The 24,397-nt window shown below is 50.0% G+C and overlaps 1 protein-coding gene across 1 annotated transcript in view; it reads left to right on the forward strand.

Annotated features, from left to right (window-relative positions):
* Positions 1-652: 652 nt before the first annotated feature.
* ptchd4 (patched domain containing 4) overlaps positions 653-24,397 on the forward strand; it is a gene marked incomplete at both ends in the record, with an annotated part of 44,607 nt that continues 20,862 nt past the window's right edge. The window contains 2 exons of the mRNA XM_083933988.1: positions 653-1,252; positions 20,998-21,493. Of these exons, the coding sequence (XP_083790114.1) occupies positions 653-1,252; positions 20,998-21,493 (1,096 nt within the window). The remainder of the gene's footprint in view (positions 1,253-20,997; positions 21,494-24,397) is intronic.

Genomic DNA, 24,397 nt, shown 5'->3' on the forward strand with positions numbered 1-24,397 from the left:
GTGGGTTGTCCCCATTCATGAACACTGACTCATCCCTGCTGTGAGCGCGTTTGGTCATTTCACAACTCACGTCGCCTGTTGCCTGTTCCTAAAATAACCAACCCCCCCACACACACACACACACACACACACACACACACACACACACGGTTACAGTTCAGTCCGTGGCTCAGGCGCCGCCGCTGTGAGCTGTGGAGGCGCACAGACAGACAGCGGGCGCACACATGCACCTCACGCCGCCGCGGCTCGTCGCTGCAACTGCAGCCGGTGCGGCGAAGGAGACTCGCGGCTCGCCCCCGTCACACGGAGGCGGAATGGCTTGAGATCACGCGACGCGGACTCGTCTTGATTCGCCTGATGCGCGACGGTTTTTCTGACTGTCTGCCCGTCCGTGCGCGTCCGTGCGCGTCCGTGCGTCTTGCAGGGAATTGCTGCAGTGCTTTTTTTTTTCTCCAGGTGTTGTGGTGTGTGTGTGTGTGTGTGTGAGTGTGTGAGTGAGTGAGTGAGTGAGTGAGTGAGTGTGTGTGTGTGTGTGTGTGTGTGTGTGTGTGTGTGTGTGTGTGTGTGGACGAACGTGTGTGCATGGTGGTGAAGCCCGGTGTAAATTCTCTTACGAATGGGACTAACGCCGGGGAACGGAGTCTGATGTCACATGTGCTTCATCGGAGGAGACGGGGCATCTGCGAGCTGGATTTTGTGGAGGATGCTGCGGCAAGTGATCCACAGAGGGCTCAAGGCTTCGTTCTACTGGCTGGGCTTATTCGTTAGCAGGCACCCCGTTTTCTTCCTCACCGTCCCCGCCGTCCTCACCATCATTTTCGGATCTACCGTGCTCAGCCGATTCAAGCCGGAGACGGACCTGGAGGTGCTGGTCGCCCCGACTCACAGCCTGGCCAAGATCGAGCGGAGTCTCGCCAACAGCCTGTTTCCCATCGACCAGTCCAAGCACAAGCTGTACTCGGATCTGCACACCCCGGGCAGATATGGCAGGCTCATCCTGCTGGCCAAGTCCGGGGGGAACATCCTGGAGCTGGCCGACCAGGTCCTGCAGGTCCACAAGCGGGTGCTGGATCTGCGCGTCAATTACAAGGGGTTCAATTACACGTTCGCGCACCTCTGCGTGCTGAGCCACAGGGACAAGCGCTGCCTCCTGGATGATATCATCACCATCTTCGAGGACATCAGACACGCCGTGCTCTCCAACAGCACTTTCCATAAGGTGCCCGTGAACTATCCCAACACGACATTAAAGGTGAGATCTGATTGAACACATGCTCTCTCCCTCTGAACACCCTACATGTCAGTCAGGCCTGTGCACACTGAGCCCCCCCTCCCCTCCCCTCCCTCCCCCCCCCAGCCACGGTGACAGTGCAGCAGCAGCAGCAGCAGCAGCAGCAGTGTATAGCTGTAGCCTCAGAAGTGGCCATCATTTCTGAATGAACGCAGTGTGCTTGTGTTGCGGGGCTGCAGATTGCTGCATACATCAGCCGGCGGAGGGAACCCTCTCCATAACACACACACACAGCCCTGCAGTTTTTTCACCCTTCTTTGCAGGTGAATTGATTGGCTGCATGTAGTGCCTGCTCTCTGCTCCTACACACACACACACACACACACACACACACAGAGAGAGAGAGAGGGAGAGGGATATCCTGTTTTTTTTTTTTTTGATGCAGTGTCTCCCTCCTCTCTCCTTCCTGGCTGCACATGCAGCATGACATGGCTACAGTAGCTAACAGACTCCCAGGTACAGACTCGCTCGCCTGGATTCCTCCTCTCAGTGTCCCAGATGTGACCACGTACGAGTAGCTGTGTCCAACGCACACACCTTTAGCAGCAGTGACACACAACAACACACTTTAAGATGCTGCATGGAGAGTAGTGATAGACTGATACAGCAGCAGGCCGATATTATAGGCCGATATTTGCGTTTTTAGGCGATGTGGGCTTCTGCGTCCGCTGACAGGCATGCACAGGAAGCTCCATGTCGCTGCAAACGCCTTTTTTAAGTTCAATAAATGTTCCTTTGTTTAAAATCAAGACTCGTAATATTTGTTATCATCATTGTGTAGTTTTTATGATGACTTGAGGGAGCAAAAGTAACATCGGCTCAAAAAAACCGTCAGTCCGTATCGGTCATCTGTGAAGGCTGATGGGATGAAACAGTATCAGCATCGGCCCTCACAAATCCATATCTGTCGACCCCTAAAAGGAAACGTCGCCCGCCTGGATTCTTCCTCTCAGGGTCCCGGTGAGATGCGACCGCATACGTGCAGCTGTGTCCACCTCACACGCGTTTAGCAGCAGCGACACACAACAACACGCATGTGGAGATGCTGTGTGCAGACACACAGGTGCACGTTCTGAAGGCCGACGAGTGCAGATGTGCTCTGCAGACGGAGCCCGGTGCTGCTGGTCTGATCAGGTGTGAGGTGAATCTGTGGCACACATGCATCAGCTGCAATAGTTTTGTTTTGTGTGTGTGTGTGTGTGTGTGTGTGTGTGTGTGTGTGTGTGTTAATGCAGATGAAACCCATTCCTGTGTGTAAGATCACAGTTTTATTTTGAATTTGCTGCATGATGTGTGTTTTTTAGGGCTTTCTCCAAACAGTCGATCAAGCATTAGTCGAACGAAATTGATTTGGTCGATCGGTCGCAGGACAAAAAAACATTTGGAGCCGTGTCTTCAAAATTAAGTATCAATGTGACTGACAGATGGCCTAAAAGGCTGGAGGGCTTTTAATTTGAAGGGCTAGATACAGGAAGTCGTGATAGACGGCGGGTCCCTTTGACATCGGGGTTAGACAGTTAATAATTATTATCATGTCGGAAAGACGTCTAAAATATGGGTGAGGATGACCACAAGAAGGTCACATGACCTACCACCTTAAATATGTAACGTTAGACGAACATGACGTACCACCTTAAATATGTAACGTTAGACGAACATGACGTACCACCTTAAACATGTAACGTTAGACGAACATGACCTACCACCTTAAATATGTATCGTTAGACGAACATGACCTACCACCTTAAATATGTAACGTTAGACGAACATGACCTACCACCTTAAACATGTAACGTTAGACGAACATGATGTACCACCTTAAACATGTAACGTTAGACGACCATGACCTACCACCTTAACCATGTAACGTTAGAGGAACATGACCTACCACCTTAAACATGTAAGTAACGTTAGACGAACATGACCTACCACCTTAAACATGTAAGTAACGTTAGACGAACATGACCTACCACCTTAAACATATAACGTTAGAGGAACATGACCTACCACCTTAAACATGTAACATTAAACGAACATGACCTACCACCTTAAACATGTAACGTTAGACGAACACGACCTACCACCTTAACCATGTAACGTTAGAGGAACACGACCTACCACCTTAACCATGTAACGTTAGAGGAACACGACCTACCACCTTAACCATGTAACGTTAGAGGAACATGACCTACCACCTTAAACATGTAAGTAACGTTAGACGAACATGACCTACCACCTTAAACATGTAAGTAACGTTAGACGAACATGACCTACCACCTTAAACATATAACGTTAGAGGAACATGACCTACCACCTTAAACATGTAACATTAAACGAACATGACCTACCACCTTAAACATGTAACGTTAGAGGAACATGACCTACCACCTTAAACATGTAAGTAACGTTAGAGGAACATGACCTACCACCTTAAACATGTAAGTAACGTAAGAGGAACATGACCTACCACCTTAAACATGTAACATTAGACGAACATGACCTACCACCTTAAACATGTAACGTTAGAGGAACATGACCTACCACCTTAAACATGTAAGTAACGTTAGAGGAACATGACCTACCACCTTAAACATGTAAGTAACGTAAGAGGAACATGACCTACCACCTTAAACATGTAAGTAACATTAGATGAACATGACCTACCACCTTAAACATGTAAGTAACGTTAGACGAACATGACCTACCACCTTAAACATGTAACGTTAGACGAACATGACCTACCACCTTAAATATGTAACGTTAGACGAACATGACGTACCACCTTAAACATGTAACGTTAGACGAACATGACGTACCACCTTAAACATGTAACGTTAGACGAACATGACCTACCACCTTAAATATGTAACGTTAGACGAACATGACCTACCACCTTAAACATGTAACGTTAGACGAACATGACGTACCACCTTAAACATGTAACGTTAGACGAACATGACCTACCACCTTAAATATGTAACGTTAGACGAACATGACGTAACACCTTAAACATGTAACGTTAGACGAACATGACCTACCACCTTAAATATGTAACGTTAGACGAACATGACGTAACACCTTAAACATGTAACGTTAGACGAACATGACCTACCACCTTAAATATGTAACGTTAGACGAACATGACGTACCACCTTAAACATGTAACGTTAGACGAACATGACCTTCCACCTTAAATATGTAAGTAACGTTAGACGAACATGACGTACCACCTTAAACATGTAACGTTAGACGAACATGACCTACCACCTTAAACATGTAACGTTAGACGAACATGACCTACCACCTTAAACATGTAACGTTAGACGAACATGACCTACCACCTTAAACATGTAACGTTAGACGAACATGACCTACCACCTTAAATATGTAACGTTAGACGAACATGACCTACCACCTTAAACATGTAAGTAACGTTAGACGAACATGACCTACCACCTTAAACATGTAAGTAACGTTAGACGAACATGACCTACCACCTTAAAAATGTAAGTAACGTTAGACAAACATGACCTACCACCTTAAACATGTAAGTAACGTTAGACAAACATGACCTACCACCTTAAACATGTAAGTAACGTTAGACAAACATGACCTACCACCTTAAACATGTAACGTTAGACAAACATGACATACCACCTTAAACATGTAACGTTAGACAAACATGACCTACCACCTTAAACATGTAACGTTAGACGAACATGACGTACCACCTTAAACATGTAACGTTAGACGAACATGACCTACCACCTTAAATATGTAAGTAACGTTAGACGAACATGACCTATCACCTTAAATATGTAAGTAACGTTAGACGAACATGACCTACCACCTTAAACATGTAACGTTAGACGAACATGACGTACCACCTTAAACATGTAACGTTAGACGAACATGACCTACCACCTTAAAACATGTAAGTAACGTTAGACGAACATGACCTACCACCTTAAACCTGTAAGTAACGTTAGACGAACATGACCTACCACCTTAAACATGTAACGTTAGACGAACATGACGTACCACCTTAAACATGTAACGTTAGACGAACATGACCTACCACCTTAAATATGTAAGTAACGTTAGACGAACATGACCTACCACCTTAAATATGTAAGTAACGTTAGACGAACATGACGTACCACCTTAAACATGTAACGTTAGACGAACATGACGTACCACCTTAAACATGTAACGTTAGACGAACATGACCTACCACCTTAAAACATGTAAGTAACGTTAGACGAACATGACCTACCACCTTAAACCTGTAAGTAACGTTAGACGAACATGACCTACCACCTTAAACATGTAACGTTAGAGGAACATGACCTACCACCTTAAACATGTAACGTTAGAGGAACATGACCTACCACCTTAAATATGTAACGTTAGACGAACATGACCTACCACCTTAAACATGTAACGTTAGACGAACATGACCTACCACCTTAAATATGTAACGTTAGACGAACATGGCCTAGCACCTTAAACATGTAAGTAACGTTAGACGATCATGACCTACCACCTTAAACATGTAAGTAGCGTTAAACGAACACAACCTACCACCTTAAAACATGTAAGTAACGTTAGACGAACATGACATACCACCTTAAACATGTAAGTAACGTTAGAGGAACATGACCTACCACCTTAAACATGTAAGTAAAGTTAGACGATCATGACCTACCACCTTAAACATGTAAGTAACGTTAGAGAAACATGACCTACCACCTTAAACATGTAAGTAACGTTAGACAAACATGACCTACCACCTTAAACATGTAAGTAACGTTAGACGATCATGACCTACCACCTTAAACATGTAAGTAGCGTTAAACGAACACAACCTACCACCTTAAAACATGTAAGTAACGTTAGACGAACATGATCTACCACCTTAAAACATGTAAGTAACGTTAGACAAACATGACATACCACCTTAAAACATGTAAGTAACATTAGACGAACATGACCTACCACCTTAAACATGTAAGTAACGTTAGACAAACATGACCTACCACCTTAAACATGTAAGTAACGTTAGACGAACAAGACCTACCACCTTAAACATGTAAGTAACGTTAGACGATCATGACCTACCACCTTAAACATGTAAGTAACGTTAGACGATCATGACCTACCACCTTAAACATGTAAGTAATGTTAGCCGAACATGACCTACCACCTTAAACATGTAAGTAACGTTAGACGAACATGATCTACCACCTTAAACATGTAAGTAATGTTAGACGATCATGATCTACCACCTTAAACATGTAAGTAACGTTAGACGAACACGACCTACCACCTTAAACATGTAAGTAACGTTAGACGAACATGACCTACCACCTTAAACATTTAAGTAACGTTAGACAAACATGATCTACCACCTTAAACATGTAAGTAATGTTAGACGAACACGACCTACCACCTTAAACATGTAAGTAACGTTAGACGAACACGACCTACCACCTTAAACATGTAAGTAACGTTAGACGAACATGACCTACCACCTTAAACATTTAAGTAACGTTAGACAAACATGACCTACCACCTTTAACATGTAAGTAAAGTTAAACGAACACGACCTACCACCTTAAAACATGTAAGTAACGTTAGACGATCATGACCTACCACCTTAAACATGTCAGTAACGTTAGCCGAACATGACCTACCACCTTAAACATTTAAGTAACGTTAGCCGAACATGACCTACCACCTTAAACATTTAAGTAACGTTAGCCGATCATGACCTACCACCTTAAACATGTAAGTAACGTTAGACGAACATGATCTACCACCTTAAAACATGTAAGTAACGTTAGACAAACATGACCTACCACCTTAAACATGTAAGTAACGTTAAACGAACACGACCTGCCACCTTAAATATGTAAGTAACGTTAGACGAACATGAGCTACCACCTTAAACATGTAAGTAACGTTAGACGAACATGATCTACCACCTTAAAACATGTGAGTAACGTTAGACAAACATGACCTACCACCTTAAACATGTAAGTAACGTTAGACGAACACGACCTACCACCTTAAAACATGTTAGTAACATTAGACGAACATGACCTACCACCTTAAACATGTAAGTAACATTAGACGATCATGACCTACCACCTTAAACATGTCAGTAACGTTAGACGATCATGACCTACCACCTTAAACATGTCAGTAACGTTAGACGATCATGACCTACCACCTTAAACATGTAAGTAACGTTAGACGATCATGACCTACCACCTTAAACATGTAAGTAACGTTAGACGAACACGACCTACCACCTTAAACATGTAAGTAACGTTAGACGAACATGACCTACCACCTTAAAACATGTAAGTATCGTTAGACGAACATGACCTACCACCTTAAAACATGTAAGTAACGTTAGACAAACATGACCTACCACCTTAAACATGTCAGTAATGTTAGACGAACATGATCTACCACCTTAAACATGTAAGTAACGTTAGCCGAACATGACCTACCACCTTAAACATTTAAGTAACGTTAGACAAACATGACCTACCACCTTAAACATTTAAGTAACGTTAGACAAACATGACCTACCACCTTAAACATGTAAGTAAAGTTAAACGAACACGACCTACCACCTTAAAACATGTGAGTAACGTTAGACGAACATGATCTACCACCTTAAAACATGTTAGTAACATTAGACGAACATGACCTACCACCTTAAACATGTAAGTAACGTTAGAGGAACATGACCTACCACCTTAAACATGTAAGTAATGTTAGACGAACATGACCTACCACCTTAAAACATATAACGTTAGACGAACATGACCTACCACCTTAAAACATGTAAGTAACGTTAGACGAACATGACCTACCACCTTAAAACATGTAAGTAACGTTAGACGAACATGACCCACCACCTTAAACATGTAAGTAACGTTAGACAAACATGACCTACCACCTTAAACATGTCAGTAGCGTTAGCCTAGCTACCTGTCCCACTGGTGACAGAATCACTATACGCACTACTGTAGACTGCTTCACACACACTGGATGCTTAAACTGACACAGGCACATATGTAATGTATGACAGGCGGAGTCTCTCCAGCACGGTGGGCTGTAACATCCACTGAGAGCTTCCACAGCAGAGTGAGCTAGCCGAGCTGAATCAGTGTCTGTGTGCAGCAGTGAGGCCATTTATCTTCCGGTTGCAGACTGTTTGCCTCCTCATATCCAGGTGACGGGATGCAGAGTGTGTTTTTGTTTTACATGGAAAGGGGGAGAAGCAGTTTTTACCCAATAAGCCTCTTTTTAATCCATCTGAAAGAACGATAGCATTCTCTCAAACTAGCCATTAATAAATTAGAATAGCTGTCCAGTGAAACTAAAGCACTGAGTGTTCGTTAATGGGTTTAAGGAAATTCGACCTCTTGTAATAAATAAACCATTTAAAATCTCAAAAGGCAGCGACACAAATATTAATCCGTTCAGACGAAGACGATCTAGAAAGGAAACGCAAAAGTGCCGTTGTGTTCTCACTTTTTATTCCGCGTTTAGACAAGTGTCTTTGGGGGGAAGTCTGTGTGCACACGGTGACGCAAAAGTGTGTAAATTGGATGTAGTGTGCACGTCAGGTGTGTAGGTGGAGCTGTGAAGCGCTGCCACACAACAGCGCCCAGAGCTGGTGCATGCTGGGAAACGCCCTTCTTCTCTCCCTAACAGCGGAGAAGGAGGACGCCGTCCAGTGTGACAGGGATCTGCAGCACGATCTGCAGCCTCCCACCGCCTCGGCTCCCAAAAACGCAGCCGCCGTTGTGGCCGTCGTTGTGGCCGTCGTTGTGGCCGTCGTTGTGGCCGTCGTTGTGGCCGTCGTTGTCGCCGTCGTTGTCGCCGTCGTCGTCGCCGTCGTTGTCGCCGTCGCCGTCGTTGTCGCCGTCGTTGTCGCCGTCGTTGTCGCCGTCGCCGTCATGCTCGTACACCTGCGCACGCTCGTGCTCGTACATGTGCAAACGTGCTTTACAAAAGCCCACCTCTCTCAGGCGGGCTGTGGACGGCCCGCTGGCCGCAGTTATGCACGGAGTGGTTGCACTCACACTGATCAAACGAACTGGGCTTGACCCGAAAAAACGGTATTGGTGCGGAAGGACAGTGTAAGTGCGCCCTAAGTGTGGGGGGGCCCTGTCCCCTTGCTCAGGCTGTTGGGTCGATCGAGCTCCTTCCTCTCTGGCTCTCAGGCGTCTGCACAGACTCTCTGCACTCCCCGTGTCCATGAATCCTTCTTCTCTACGTCCCCGTTTGACGAGCCGTCTGGGCTAATTCATCCGCCTGACTCCTCGTGCCTCATCCTTCTCTTTGATGACACAAGCTGAGTTTATTTCCGTGCTTGTTATCCAGACATAGCCTTCAGAAGAAGTCCTACTTTTACGCTGAACTGAACTTTAGCTCCGTTCCCGGGAGAAAAGGCTGAAAATATAAACTCTTTGTTTTGCTTTGACTGCCGTATTTTTAGCCGTGTGTTCTTTTTTAAACTGTCAGGTATTGGAAAAATAAAAATAGATTAAATAATAAGAAAAGAGATCAAAACAGAGCAAATGGGGCTTCATGAACAGATGCAGTTGGACAACTCAACATATAAAGGAGAACTATATCTTATATAGAAATGGATTGAGACCAAAGTACAAATGAGCGGCAAAATCTTTACCTGCCAGCTCCTGTATTCATCACTACCAGCAACCGCATGACATGCTAATGTGTGATGGTCAATTAGAGCGTGTTGGTCGCTAGGTGATGTGCCAAAGTGGTTAACAGGACAAATGGCAACGCTGGTTTGTGTTTTTCTGACGGTCAAAGGACCCAGATAATGGACAGTCGGGGCATACAAATACAGATTTCTGTTTCCCAATGTTAAAGAACATGGATAAAAAAAGCATTACAGTGAATACGGAAGCCCAGGAAGGCCATGCTCCAATGTATGCTAATATAATATTACAAGATCTCAATTTTAAAGAGATATTTTGCTGATTTAAATCCAGCACAGAGCTCAGAGCATCAGAGGATGACCGAGCAGATCTGCACTGTCCTGCTGTTTGCATGGATTTCTGCATAAATACATCATGGACTGTATAAAAAATGGACGGAGCATTATCGTAGGGGTCCGTTCCAATCGTCTTCGCCCACAGGAGTCTCCATCTGATGATTCTTTGACTCCGCCTTGTTTCCTCTGACCAAAAAAGGGCATGTATGTGACGTTTGGGGGAGGGGCGTACGTCGATCTGGCTGACGAGGAGACCTCCGAGGAGAAGTGAGGGACAGAGGCTAGCTGTCACTCAAGAGGCCACGCCCCTAATTATTCATCAACTTTAACCTCTAATAAAATAAAAACTACCCGTTTGGGAGAGGTGGGGTTTTGTAAAGCGCGTTTGCACGTGTACGAGCACGAGCGTGCGCTCGTGTACGAGCACAAGGCCTACGGCGGTTCTGAGGTCATTTCCTGTGCGCCTGTTGGGACGTAGAAAAAAGAAGGAGGGACCATGCGCGGACATTTCTAACAATGGCGGTGAAAGGTTCACGTTGGTGTGATGCGGAGGTGGAGTGTTTACTGCAGATTTGGTCGATTGAAAGATTCAAAAACAGTCGACAAGACGCACAAAAACTCCGAGGTCTACGGAAAGATCTGGAAACAAAGCCACGCATCGCCATGACGTCATCAATGCGTGTGACGTGTTACGGCGTGATGACGTATAGGCAGCAAGAAGCATTCTCCGAGGCCCAGGTAGTGTGAGTACAAACGGGCCTGGAGGGGGGGACAAGGACCCTAAAGCACGGGGCACGGGACGGAGGCACAGTGGGAGGGCGCTCTAACTGTTCCAGTCTATTATCCTGAGATACCAGTTTGATGTTTCAAGATAACGAGATGATTAAAGACGTCGTCTATAATAAAGGACCTTATAAAAGAGCTGGGCCTCCGTAGATAAAAGCTCTTATGGTTGATATAAAAAGGCAGAGCTGTGCGTCTTCTGCAGTACGTATATATCCTCACACTCATACTATCGTGTACCATTGAGCGCTGGATTGAATTACGTTATTGGGTAGTTTGGGTTGTATGCTGCATAGCAATGTCAGTCTGAGGTCAACGTTTGATTTACCCCCCGTTCTCTTTAATAAATCATAAAATTGGAGGTGAGAGTGGCGGCGGTGAGGCAGGAAAACAGCTGATGTGCAGAAGGAGACGGTTAAAACGCTGCAGGAGAGGAGATGTGATTGGAGACAAGCACAGGAATCGGCTGACGCTGTAAGTTACACGCCTGTCCATAAATGGCTCGCCCCGGGGTGCATTTACGAACATGGCAATAAAAAGCAGTCAATACAATCCTCACATGTCACCTGGAACCGCATTAAACCCCTTAATTAAGAGTTTTCAGCATGAAATACTCTTTAAATTCCTTGTGACGTTGTCGTTGGAGACGCCCCATTCTGCCTGTTTTCAGGGTCTTGTTTGTATTTTGCTTTACATGCTGTGATCTGTAATTAACACATTATGTTTCTCATGTCGTCCGTCGCTGCAGCAGCTCTGTGTGAGCCTCTGTAATGTTAATAATGCTAAATCACGGCCCAGCCCGGCCTCAGTAGACAGAGCGATGCATGGCTCACACTGAAAGAGCATGAGATGAAACACTGCTGTGTGGGGAGCGTCGCGTCAGGGTCATTTATTAATGAAAGACAGAAATCAATAAGAGTTTGATTCAGTGTGATGTCATCAGAAAATGGAAGCACCCAAGGGTGTTTTGGGCTTTGATTGGGCTTTTCAGGCTGTTCTGATCCACGGTCTGGGATCTGGAGTATAAATACTACTACTTTAATCGCAGACGGTCAAATCAAAGTCAAAAAGTGATGTTAATAGAAGAAGAAGAAGAAGAAGAAGAAGGAGAAGAAGAAGAAGAAGAAGAAGAAGAAGAAGAAGAAGAAGAAGAAGAAGAAGAAGAAGAAGAAGAAGAAGAATTCCTTTATTTGTCCCGCAATGGGAAAATTCAATTTTCACTCTATTTTTTCATGTTACACACACACACACACACACACACACACACACACACACACACACACACACACACACACACACACACACACACACACACACACACACACACACACACACACACACAGACAGGACCTATATACATGCAATTAATGGAGAGATGTCAGAGCGAGGGGGCTGCCGGTGCCCGGTGCCCTGAGCAGTTGGGGGTTCGGTGCCTTGCTCAACAGTGCCCAGGAGATGAACTGGCACCTCTCTCAACAGCCACCAGTCCACGCTCCATTCATGGTCCACACAGGGACCCGAACCAGCGACTCGCCAGCTCCCAGCCAAGTCACCTATGGACTGAGCTACTGCCGCCCACAAATATCACCCCTGAATCAGCAGAGGGTGTATCGTACGACGTCGTATGATGGGGTCATGTGCTGCTCTCATTGTATACCCCAGAGTCCCCAGAGTGGGGTTTCATGCTACTTCCCCTTGATTCAGTCCTGAATAGGAGACTCCTCCAGTGCTATTGTTTCAGATGATCATCAATTTACCTTTGAAAAGAGAGCTGAGGAAGGCAAAGCTCTGGATCTACCGCTCAGTCCTGGTTCCTACCCTCACCTGTGGTCATGAAAGCTGGGTCAGGACCCAAAGAACCAGGTTGCGGGAACAAGCGGACGGAGTGTGGGGACAAGTACCCTAAAGCACGGGGCACGGGAACCTGGAGGCTTCTATCTCCACCTCTCTCCTCCATCCTTCCTCAGGAAGCTGGAGAGACGTCACTTCCTCCCTTTTACCGTATCACTCAACTTCTCACAGCAATCACGTAAACACACACTTGCTTTTGTGTGGAACCCCCCCCACACACACACACACCTACTCTCTCTCTCTCTCTCTCTCTCTCTCTCTCTCTCATTCTGCGTCTCTTTCTCTCATTCTGCGTCTCTCTCTCATTCTGCGTCTCTCTCTCTCTCTCATTCTGCGTCTCTCTCTCTCTCTCTTGCATTCTGCGTCTCTCTCTCTCTCTCATTCTGCGTCTCTCTCTCTCTCTCTCTCATTCTGCGTCTCTCTCTCTCTCTCTCTCTCATTCTGCGTCTCTCTCTCTCTCTCATTCTGCGTCTCTCTCTCTCTCTCATTCTGCGTCTCTCTCTCTCTCTCTTGCATTCTGCGTCTCTCTCTCTCTCTCATTCTGCGTCTCTCTCTCTCTCTCTCTCTCATTCTGCGTCTCTCTCTCTCTTCTCATTCTGCGTCTCTCTCTCTCTCTCTCCTCTCTCTCTCTCTCTCTCTCTCTCTCTCTCTCTCTCTCTCTCTCTCTCTCTCCTCTCTCTCTCTCTCTCATCTCTCTCTCTCTCTCTCATTCTGCGTCTCTCTCTCTCTCTCTCTCTCTCTCTCTCTCTCATTCTGCGTCTCTCTCTCTCTCTCTCTCTCTCTCTCTCTCTCTCTCTCTCCTCTCTCTCTCTCTCTCCTCTCTCCTCTCTCTCTCTCTCTCTCTCTCTCTCTCTCTCTCTCTCTCTCTCTCTCTCTCTCTCTCTCTCTCTCTCTCTCTCTCATTCTGCGTCTCTCTCTCTCTCTCTCTCTCTCTCTCTCTCTCTCTCTCTCTCTCTCTCTCTCATTCTGCGTCTCTCTCTCTCTCTCTCTCTCTCTCTCTCATTCTGCGTCTCTCTCTCTCTCTCTCTCTCTCTCTCTCTCTCTCTCTCATTCTGCGTCTCTCTCTCTCTCTCTCTCTCTCTCTCTCTCTCGGTTAGCGTTAGCATACTCAACAGTAAACACAGTTTGCAGGTGACATAGAAACCGTTGCCCTGATTGTGTCTCATTATTCACTGTGTGGCTTTACATGTGAACAGTCACAGCACACACTGGCTCTGTGAAGGATGCTCGTAGACAGACACGTGTGCAGTTACTGTTGAGAACGATGTGAGATGCTTTAGTGAAGTTGGAGAGTCAGTGTGGTGGTGGATTCATTTGAGTTTCGTGCATCAAACAAGTGAAATCAGAGCCAAAGCTTTCTGAGTTCCCTGAGCAATCACCGAGTGATTACGTTACATAAACACACTTGTGCACTGTCGTGAAATGACGGATCTGAAGCACCGAGTACGAGTGTTTGCAGAGGAAATATGTGACAAATTAATATATTAGAGGTAGTCAGTTAAATAACGGCTCTAAGAGGAAACCTGGCTGTTGATTGTTATTAACTATGTGTGTCCACCACACTAAGGGCGCCCTCACACTGTGCCTCCGTCCCGTGCCCCGTGCTTTAGGGTCCTTGTCCCCCCCCTCCAGGCCCGTTTGTACTCACACTACCTGGGCCTCGGAGAATGCTTCTTGCTGCCTATACGTCATCACGCCGTAACACGTCACACGCATTGATGACGTCATGCCGATGCGTGCTTTGTTTCCAGATCTTTCCATAGACCTCAGAGTTTTTGTGCGTCTTGTCGACTGTTTTTGAATCTTTTCATCGACCAAATCTGCAGTAAACACTCCACCTCCGCATCACACCAACGTGAACCTTTCACCGCCATTGTTTGAAATGTCCGCGCATGGTCCCTCCTTCTTTTTTCTACGTCCCAACAGGCGCACAGGAAATGACCTCAGAACCGCCGTAGGCCTCGTGCTCGTACACGTGCGCACGCTCGTGCTCGTACACGTGCAAACGTGCTTTACTAAAGCCCCACCTCTCCCAGACGGGCTGTGGACGGCCAGCTGGCCAAACGCACTAGGCTTTAGCTGAAAAAACCTGTTTTGGCGCGGTGCGGAAGGACAGTGTGAGTGCGCCCTAATCGATCCCACATAAAGCCACAGCAGTATATGTCTTTCCTCACCCCGACTAAGTTGTTTACAGACATTAAAGTGAACAATCCCAGGGATTTATTTATCTACAGCAGAAGTGTGAGATGTGAGATGTGTATCAGGCGCCCCGCTGTGAGTCATCACGCTGTGACGGTCTGATTATGCCGGATTATTGTGTTTATAACGAGATAAAATCACATTTACAATAAGCTGCAAATGAACGTTCACATTGTTCTGGGTGCAACAATGAAGTGGTGTCACGCAGGGGTTCAAACTGACATCAGGATGTTGTGTGTGGGTGTGAATAAGACAGTGTTTTAATGAAGCAGCGACGTCCGGTGTTTAAAGATGAAGCTGAAAGGAAAACTGCAGTTCCTCAAACGGCCACTTGAGGCTGGCTCCAAAACAGAGTCGACCCTACGGCCCCATTTTTACAGCTCCTGGAACAATCACTGAAGTTTTGCGCTGTTTTTGTGCGTAGATGCGTCTCACGTAATAGGGCTCTCTGCTGCTGAGGGTGGCTGACAGGGGGAGCTCTCTGCTGCTGAGGGTGGCTGACAGGGGGAAGCTCTCTGCTGCTGAGGGTGGCTGACAGAGGGAAGCTCTCTGCTGCTGAGGGTGGCTGACAGGGGGAAGCTCTCTGCTGCTAAAGGGTGGCTGACAGGGGGAAGCTCTCTGCTGCTGAGGGTGGCTGACGGGGGGGAAGCTCTCTGCTGCTGACGGTGGCTGACAGGGGGGGAGCTCTCTGCTGCTGAGGGTGGCTGACGGGGGGACACTCTCTGCTGCTGAGGGTGGCTGACAGGGGGAAGCTCTCTGCTGCTGAGGGTGGCTGACAGAGGGAAGCTCTCTGCTGCTGAGGGTGGCTGACAGGGGGAAGCTCTCTGCTGCTGAGGGTGGCTGACAGAGGGAAGCTCTCTGCTGCTGAGGGTGGCTGACAGGGGGAAGCTCTCTGCTGCTGAGGGTGGCTGACAGGGGAGAGCTCGCTGCTGCTGAGGGTGGCTGACAGGGGGGAAGCTCTCTGCTGCTGAGGGTGGCTGACAGGGGGACTCTCTCTGCTGCTGAGGGTGGCTGACAGGGGGAAGCTCTCTGCTGCTGAGGGTGGCTGACGGGGGAAGCTCTCTGCTGCTGAGGGTGGCTGACAGGGGGAAGCTCGCTGCTGCTGAGGGTGGCTGACAGGGGGAAGCTCTCTGCTGCTGAGGGTGGCTGACAGGGGGAAGCTCTCTGCTGCTGAGGGTGGCTGACACGGGGAAGCTCTCTGCTGCTGAGGGTGGCTGACAGGGGGAAGCTCTCTGCTACTGAGGGTGGCTGACAGAGGGGGAAGCTCGCTGCTGCTGAGGGTGGCTGACAGGGGGGACGCTCTCTGCTGCTGAGGGTGGCTGACAGGGGGACGCTCTCTGCTGCTGAGGGTGGCTGACAGGGGAAGCTCTCTGCTGCTGAGGGTGGCCGACAGAGGGGAGCTCTCTGCTGCTGAGGGTGGCTGACAGAGGGAAGCTCTCTGCTGCTGAGGGTGGCTGACGGGGGACACTCTCTGCTGCTGAGGGTGGCTGACAGGGGGAAGCTCTCTGCTGCTGAGGGTGGCTGACAGGGGGAAGCTCTCTGCTGCTGAGGGTGGCTGACAGGAGGAAGCTCTCTGGCTGCTGAGGGTGGCTGACGGGGGGACACTCTCTGCTGCTGAGGGTGGCTGACAGGAGGAAGCTCTCTGCTGCTGAGGGTGGCTGACAGGGGGAAGCTCTCTGCTGCTGAGGGTGGCTGACAGGAGGATGCTCTCTGCTGCTGAGGGTGGCCGACAGGGGGAAGCTCTCTGCTGCTGAGGGTGGCTGACAGGTGGGAGCTCGCTGCTGCTGAGGGTGGCTGACAGGGGGAAGCTCTCTGCTGCTGAGGGTGGCTGACAGGGGGAAGCTCTCTGCTGCTGAGGGTGGCTGACAGGGGAAGCTCTCTGCTGCTGAGGGTGGCTGACAGGGGGACGCTCTCTGCTGCTGAGGGTGGCTGACAGGGGGAAGCTCTCTGCTGCTGAGGGTGGCTGACAGGGGGGAAGCTCTCTGCTGCTGAGGGTGGCTGACAGGGGGAAGCTCTCTGCTGCTGAGGGTGGCTGACAGGGGGACGCTCTCTGCTGCTGAGGGTGGCTGACACGGGGGACACTCTCTGCTGCTGAGGGTGGCTGACAGGGGAAGCTCTCTGCTGCTGAGGGTGGCTGACAGGGGAAGCTCTCTGCTGCTGAGGGTGGCTGACAGGGGAAGCTCTCTGCTGCTGAGGGTGGCTGACAGGAGGATGCTCTCTGCTGCTGAGGGTGGCTGACAGGGGGAAGCTCTCTGCTGCTGAGGGTGGCTGACAGGGGGGAAGCTCGCTGCTGCTGAGGGTGGCTGACAGGGGGAAGCTCTCTGCTGCTGAGGGTGGCTGACAGGGGGACGCTCTCTGCTGCTGAGGGTGGCTGACAGGGGGAAGCTCTCTGCTGCTGAGGGTGGCTGACACGGGGAAGCTCGCTGCTGCTGAGGGTGGCTGACAGGGGGGAGCTCTCTGCTGCTGAGGGTGGCTGACAGGGGGAAGCTCTCTGCTGCTGAGGGGTGGCTGACGGGGGGAAGCTCTCTGCTGCTGAGGGTGGCTGACAGGGGGGAAGCTCTCTGCTGCTGAGGGGTGGGCTGACAGGGGGGAAGCTCTCTGCTGCTGAGGGTGGCTGACAGGGGGATGCTCTCTGCTGCTGAGGGTGGCTGACAGGGGGAAGCTCTCTGCTGCTGAGGGTGGCTGACAGGGGGAAGCTCTCTGCTGCTGAGGGTGGCTGACAGGGGGACGCTCTGCTGCTGAGGGTGGCTGACAGGGGAAGCTCTCTGCTGCTGAGGGTGGCTGACAGGAGGAAGCTCTCTGCTGCTGAGGGTGGCTGACAGGGGGAAGCTCTCTGCTGCTGAGGGTGGCTGACAGGGCGAAGCTCGCTGCTGCTGAGGGTGGCTGACAGTGGGACGCTCTCTGCTGCTGAGGGTGGCTGACGGGGAAGCCCTCTGCTGCTGAGGGTGGCTGACAGGGGGAAGCTCTCTGCTGCTGAGGGTGGCTGACAGGAGGAAGCTCTCTGCTGCTGAGGGTGGCTGACAGGGGGAAGCTCTCTGCTGCTGAGGGTGGCTGACAGGGGGAAGCTCTCTGCTGCTGAGGGTGGCTGACGGGGGAGCTCTCTGCTGCTGTGGGTGGCCGACAGGGGGAAGCTCGCTGCTGCTGAGGGTGGCTGACAGGAGGAAGCTCTCTGCTGCTGAGGGTGGCTGACAGGGGGAAGCTCTCTGCTGCTGAGGGTGGCTGACAGAGGGGAGCTCTCTGCTGCTGAGGGTGGGCTGACAGGGGGAGCTCTCTGCTGCTGAGGGTGGCTGACAGGGGGAAGCTCTCTGCTGCTGAGGGTGGCTGACAGGGGGACGCTCTCTGCTGCTGAGGGTGGCTGACAGGGGGACGCTCTCTGCTGCTGAGGGTGGCTGACAGGGGGAAGCTCTCTGCTGCTGAGGGTGACTGACAGGGGGAGCTCGCTGCTGCTGAGGGTGGCTGACAGGGGGAAGCTCTCTGCTGCTGAGGGTGGCTGACAGGGGGAAGCTCTCTGCTGCTGAGGGTGGCCGACAGGGGGAAGCTCTCTGCTGCTGAGGGTGGCTGACAGGGGGAAGCTCTCTGCTGCTGAGGGTGGCTGACAGGGGGAGCTCTCTGCTGCTGAGGGTGGCTGACAGGGGAAGCTCTCTGCTGCTGAGGGTGGCCGACAGGGGGAAGCTCTCTGCTGCTGAGGGTGGCTGACAGGGGGAAGCTCTCTGCTGCTGAGGGTGGCTGACGGGGGGCACTCTCTGCTGCTGAGGGTGGCTGACAGAGGGAAGCTTTCTGCTGCTGAGGGTGGCTGACAGGGGGAAGCTCTCTGCTGCTGAGGGTGGCTGACAGGGGGACGCTCTCTGCTGCTGAGGGTGGCTGACAGGGGGGACTCTCTCTGCTGCTGAGGGTGGCTGACAGGGGGGAGCTCTCTGCTGCTGAGGGTGGCTGACAGAGGGAAGCTCTCTGCTGCTGAGGGTGGCCAACAGGGGGAAGCTCTCTGCTGCTGAGGGTGGCTGACGGGGGACACTCTCTGCTGCTGAGGGTGGCTGACAGGGGGAAGCTCTCTGCTGCTGAGGGTGGCTGACAGGGGGATGCTCTCTGCTGCTGAGGGTTGGCTGACAGGGGGAAAATCTCTGCTGCTGAGGGTGGCTGACAGGAGGAAGCTCTCTGCTGCTGAGGGTGGCTGACAGGGGGAAGCTCTCTGCTGCTGAGGGTGGCTGACAGGGGGAGCTCGCTGCTGCTGAGGGTGGCTGACAGGGGGAAGCTCTCTGCTGCTGAGGGTGGCTGACAGGGGGACGCTCTCTGCTGCTGAGGGTGGCTGACAGGGGGAAGCTCTCTGCTGCTGAGGGTGGCTGACAGGGGGAAGCTCTCTGCTGCTGAGGGTGGCTGACAGGGGGGAAGCTCTCTGCTGCTGAGGGTGGCTGACAGGGGGACGCTCTCTGCTGCTGAGGGTGGCCGACAGGGGGAAGCTCGCTGCTGCTGAGGGTGGCTGACAGGGGGAAGCTCTCTGCTGCTGAGGGTGGCTGACGGGGGACACTCTCTGCTGCTGAGGGTGGCTGACGGGGGACACTCTCTGCTGCTGAGGGTGGCTGACAGGGGGGAGCTCTCTGCTGCTGAGGGTGGCTGACAGGGGGGAAGCTCTCTGCTGCTGAGGATGGCTGACAGGGGGAAGCTCGCTGGTGACTGGAGCAGGTCCGGGGACACATGCACAGCGTGTCACAGCGATGACAATAACACAACATATTCCTTACCACACTAAGCCACATCATGGCCTCATGGCGCTTTCACACTCGTCACATTCACCCGTTCACACAGACACACACACACTGAAGGCAGTGGACGTCTACACACCATCGGATCCAGCCTACGGAAAAGTGTTAAAGCAGCAAAACCTTTGTTTTCTCCTGCTGCGGCGTGAACTCCTCTCTTGCATTGTGTTTTATTACAACACGTGTAAAAGTCACTATCAGTGTCGCACTTTTTGTAGCTTTTGGAGGAAGAGGAGGTTGAAGGAATGTTCAAACAGTCGAGAACGTCACTGCACGTAAACGGGAACATCAGCAGCTCGAACGTTAGTGGAAGATATAGAAGAGCTTGATAGGAACTTCGTCTTTTTGGGAATAAAAGCAGAAGGCTTGGAAACGCACTCGGCGACTGATGTGTGTGTGTTTGTGTGTGGTGAAGTAGCCATGGTTGTCGTTCACAGGAAGAAAACATGATTGGATTGTGAGATATAAGTATATGAGGATTGCTATATAATTTATGCTATATAATACAGTAGGTGTGTACTGTACTGCTGCTGAAAGGCTACTTCAAAACCTGAAATACTGTAAGTTGTGGCAGAATCTGCAGTGGTACCATGGCAACATTTCCAGCTCGGGCTGCTCGTGTACTAACCTCCGCTCTGTACGTCTTCCTGACAGACGCGCTTTTACTGCCCCGGCTGCCTCGCTGAGCTCTTCAGTGCTGTGCACAATTCTTATTGCACAATCACATTATCTCCAAACTCTGGTCACGGGGATGACTTGCATGCGCTATATAATTAAATGAATTTAGCCGTTACAATAGAGCAGCACATCAACCTTCACAACCGGCTCTGTCCGCAGCTGTAAGGTGAGTTAAGTTAAACGGTAAATCAACACTGAAGCGTCGAGGGCAGAGAACCGCTGCTGCAACCGTCCAGTTTATTTTACAGCTGGCTGCTCCCCAACCACAGGGGTGTGGGACGGGGTGTGGGACGGGGTGTGGGACAGGGTGGAGCAGTTTCAAACAGATGGGATCATGTGTTTTTATGGAAATGTTCATTAGCTAATGTCAGATATCTCTAACCCCCCTACAGGATGGCCGTGTGTCCTTCATCGGCCACCAGCTGGGCGGTGTGTCCTTCTCGCCCAATAGCCGGGACCAGCAGGTCAAGTTTGCCCGCGCGGTTCAGATCACCTACTACCTCCGCAACCACGGACCCATGGTGCAGGATGCCATCGCCAAACGCTGGGAGAATGAGTTTTGCACCCTGGTCAGTCGGTTATCCACGGCAGAGGCACCGCACGGGCCCGACCAGCTCCACATCCAGTCGCTTACCTCCTTCAGCCTGTGGCGGGACTTCCACCAGACGGGCGTGCTGGCCAAGGGGGAAGTGCTCGTCAGCCTGGTGCTGGTGCTCCTGGCCGCCACCATCTCCAGCTCCATGCGGGACTGCCTGAGGGGGAAGCCGTTCCTGGGCCTGCTGGGAGTGCTGACCATCTGCATAGCCAACGTGACGGCTGCAGGGATCTTCTTCATATCGGACGGGAAGTTCAACTCTACGCTGCTGGGGATCCCATTCTTTGCCATGGGTGAGTGGTAGCATGTTGTGACTGTGTGTGTGTGTGTGTGTGTGTGTGTGTGTGTGTGTATGTAGTTGTTGGTTAAGGGGCTTATCAGGGGTTGACACTCACATCGAGTTGATTGGGGAAGGGATTAGTAGAATTGTGATGGGCTTTCCCTCGGAGGGGGCGCCGTCACTTCATTGTAGTAAACAGACAGAGTGGCATGTGTTCGTCCATGTGTTTGTGTGTGTGTGTGTGTGTGTGTTAGTGTGGAACTGCATTTCTGAGGCACATTCTTTAAGGTCAGGCAATTTTTTGAAAGCATTTCCATCATTTAACTAAGCTTCAAGTGTAGTATACACACACACACACACACACACACACACACACACACACACATATCAACCGCAAGAGGAGCAAAAAAAGGCTAACCATTCGAACGTTGAGCGCAGCAGCGGAGAGGCAGATCTGAGCGTGCACGCCGCTACCTTGGGCGCCGCTGTAACATTGCGCGCTGCCGCCTCTTCCATAGGAAATGAATGGAGCGGCCGGCCTAAAGCGTGTTTGTAGGGGCCTTAATATGATGAATGTGAGTTCTTAAAATACCCATCCCTACTTTGGAAACCCTAATTATGTGTGTAATGACTCTTTGCAACAGCTGAGACCTTTCATGATGTAGTTTTGTATCAGAAAGTGAAACAGGAGGTAGAGACAGGGGAGAGGTGAGGTGGTGGGACGTGCAGGGGTCCATATACTGCAGTGGTCTCCAGCTAGGATCACAATGACGGTGTCGTGGTTGTGTAGCAGCCATTAGGCCACCGGAACATCAGGGGGTCATACAAATGAGGATTTAATGACACAATGAATTTGTTTCATGTAGTCCATGGGTGTCAAAGTCAAGGCCCGCGGGCCAGATCCGGCCTCCGGGATGATGTTTGATTAGTATCAGAACCGGCCCGCACGCCACAGCCGCCTGCTGGTGTTTTTCACGCATCAAAACTACATTACCCACAATGCAACAGTAGCCCGCAAACTCACTGCAGCGCTACAAGTGGGCCTTCTCCCCAATAACTGCTAAAGGGAAGGTGGACGATGAGAACAAGGGGTTTAAAGCTCATGTTCACAGAGCTGTGCGTCTTTATCTTGATATTAAGGAACATATTCTTTATTTTATTTTTTGTTGTTTGCTGTTGAAAATGTTTTCCTTAAAATAACGAAAGTCATAAGAAAATCTTGCTTTATTCATTTAATGTACAGGACACGTTTGTTTTTGTCTGTGAGCCTGTTGGAAAATCACTGACAGAGTCGTACAAAAATATGTGATTATTCATTTAATCATTAAATAAAATACGGTGCACTGTGTTAGGTCTTGGTTCAACAGGTTATATGCATCATTTTAATATGTTTAAATAAATGTTGAACCAGTCCGGCCCTCGGCTCGTAGCAGATTTGTTTTTTTGGCCCTCTGATGTATTTGACTTTGACGTCCTTGGACTAGTCCGTTCACTCTCACTAGACTCTAAGGGCGCACTCACACTGTCCTTCCGCACCAGGCCAAAACCGTTTTTTCGGGTCAAGCCTAGTGCGTTTGACCAGTGTGAGTGCAACCGCTCCGCGTATAACTGCGGCCAGCTTGCCGTCCACGGCCCGTTTGGGAGAGGTGGGCTTTTGTAAAGCGCGTTTTCACGAGTACGAGCACGAGCATGCGCACGTGTACGAGCTCGAGGCCTACGGCGGTTCTGAGGTCATTTCCTGTGCGCCTGTTGGGACATAGAAAAAAGAAGGAGGGACCATGCGCGGACATTTCAAACAATGGCGGTGAAAGGTTCACGTTGGTGTGATGCGGAGGTGGAGTGTTTACTGCAGATTTGGTCGATGAAAAGATTCAAAAACAGTCGACAAGACGCACAAAAACTCCGAGGTCTACGGAAAGATCTGGAAACAAAGCCACGCATCGCCATGACGTCATCAATGCGTGTGACGTGTTACGGCGTGATGACGTATAGGCAGCAAGAAGCATTCTCCGAGGCCCAGGTAGTGTGAGTACAAATGGGCCTGGAGGGGGGGACAAGGACCCTAAAGCACGGGGCACGGGACGGACGCACAGTGGGAGTGCGCCCTAAACATCTCTCACTCTGGTCCCCGTATCCTTCCCTCCCTTCGTCCTTCCTTTGCTCCTTCAGATATACTTTGTCTATTTAAACTGCAGTACACCTCACATTTATTCCCCGTGCGCTCCTAAGGTCACTGACTCCCTGGGGCTTTGGTTCAGCTCCGCTGCAGCCCAGCTGACACAACTGAAGTTTAAGTAAGACTCAGGAACAGGAGGCTGGATCCGCTCCTGGTGACCTCGAGGCAGGGAAGGAGAGGAGAAGAGCGGGGGGGGGGGGGGGGGTGCAACGGCGGAGCTGCGAGGTGAGGCTCGAAGGGAAAGTCAAGGAGAAAAGGACGAGGAGAAAAAGACGTATGTGATGTATGGGCATGAACAAGAGGAGGGTAGAGAGGCAGATACAGAGGGAAGAGGAAGAGGAGAGGAGAGAGAGCGAGAGGGAGGAGGTGGAGGAGGGTGAAGGAGACGGAGAGGACTTGATTAAGTCTATAATTTCATGTGACAGTGCCTCAGAGGCAGCAGATGTCCACCCTCCTCTTGGGAAGGTCCTGACAGAGACACACCCCTCTCACTATATCAACGCCACATCAGGGCGCCACCGCTGCAGACACTGACACCGGAATGGTAACTGATGCACAAGCTATTGTGTGGCGCCCCCTACTGAGATGTTACCCTCAGGTTTAAAGAAAATATATGATTTAATAATTATGGGTTTGTTTCGTATGGTTATTTCTTCAGAGCCATATGAGCAGAACAAAAGCAGCAATGCCGTAAACAAAGGTTTTTTTTTGTCATCATATTTTTGATTTCCTCTCATAATA

Source organism: Echiichthys vipera, assembly GCF_963691815.1.
Source record: "Echiichthys vipera genome assembly, chromosome: 19".
NCBI classification, from domain to species: domain Eukaryota; kingdom Metazoa; phylum Chordata; class Actinopteri; order Perciformes; family Trachinidae; genus Echiichthys; species Echiichthys vipera.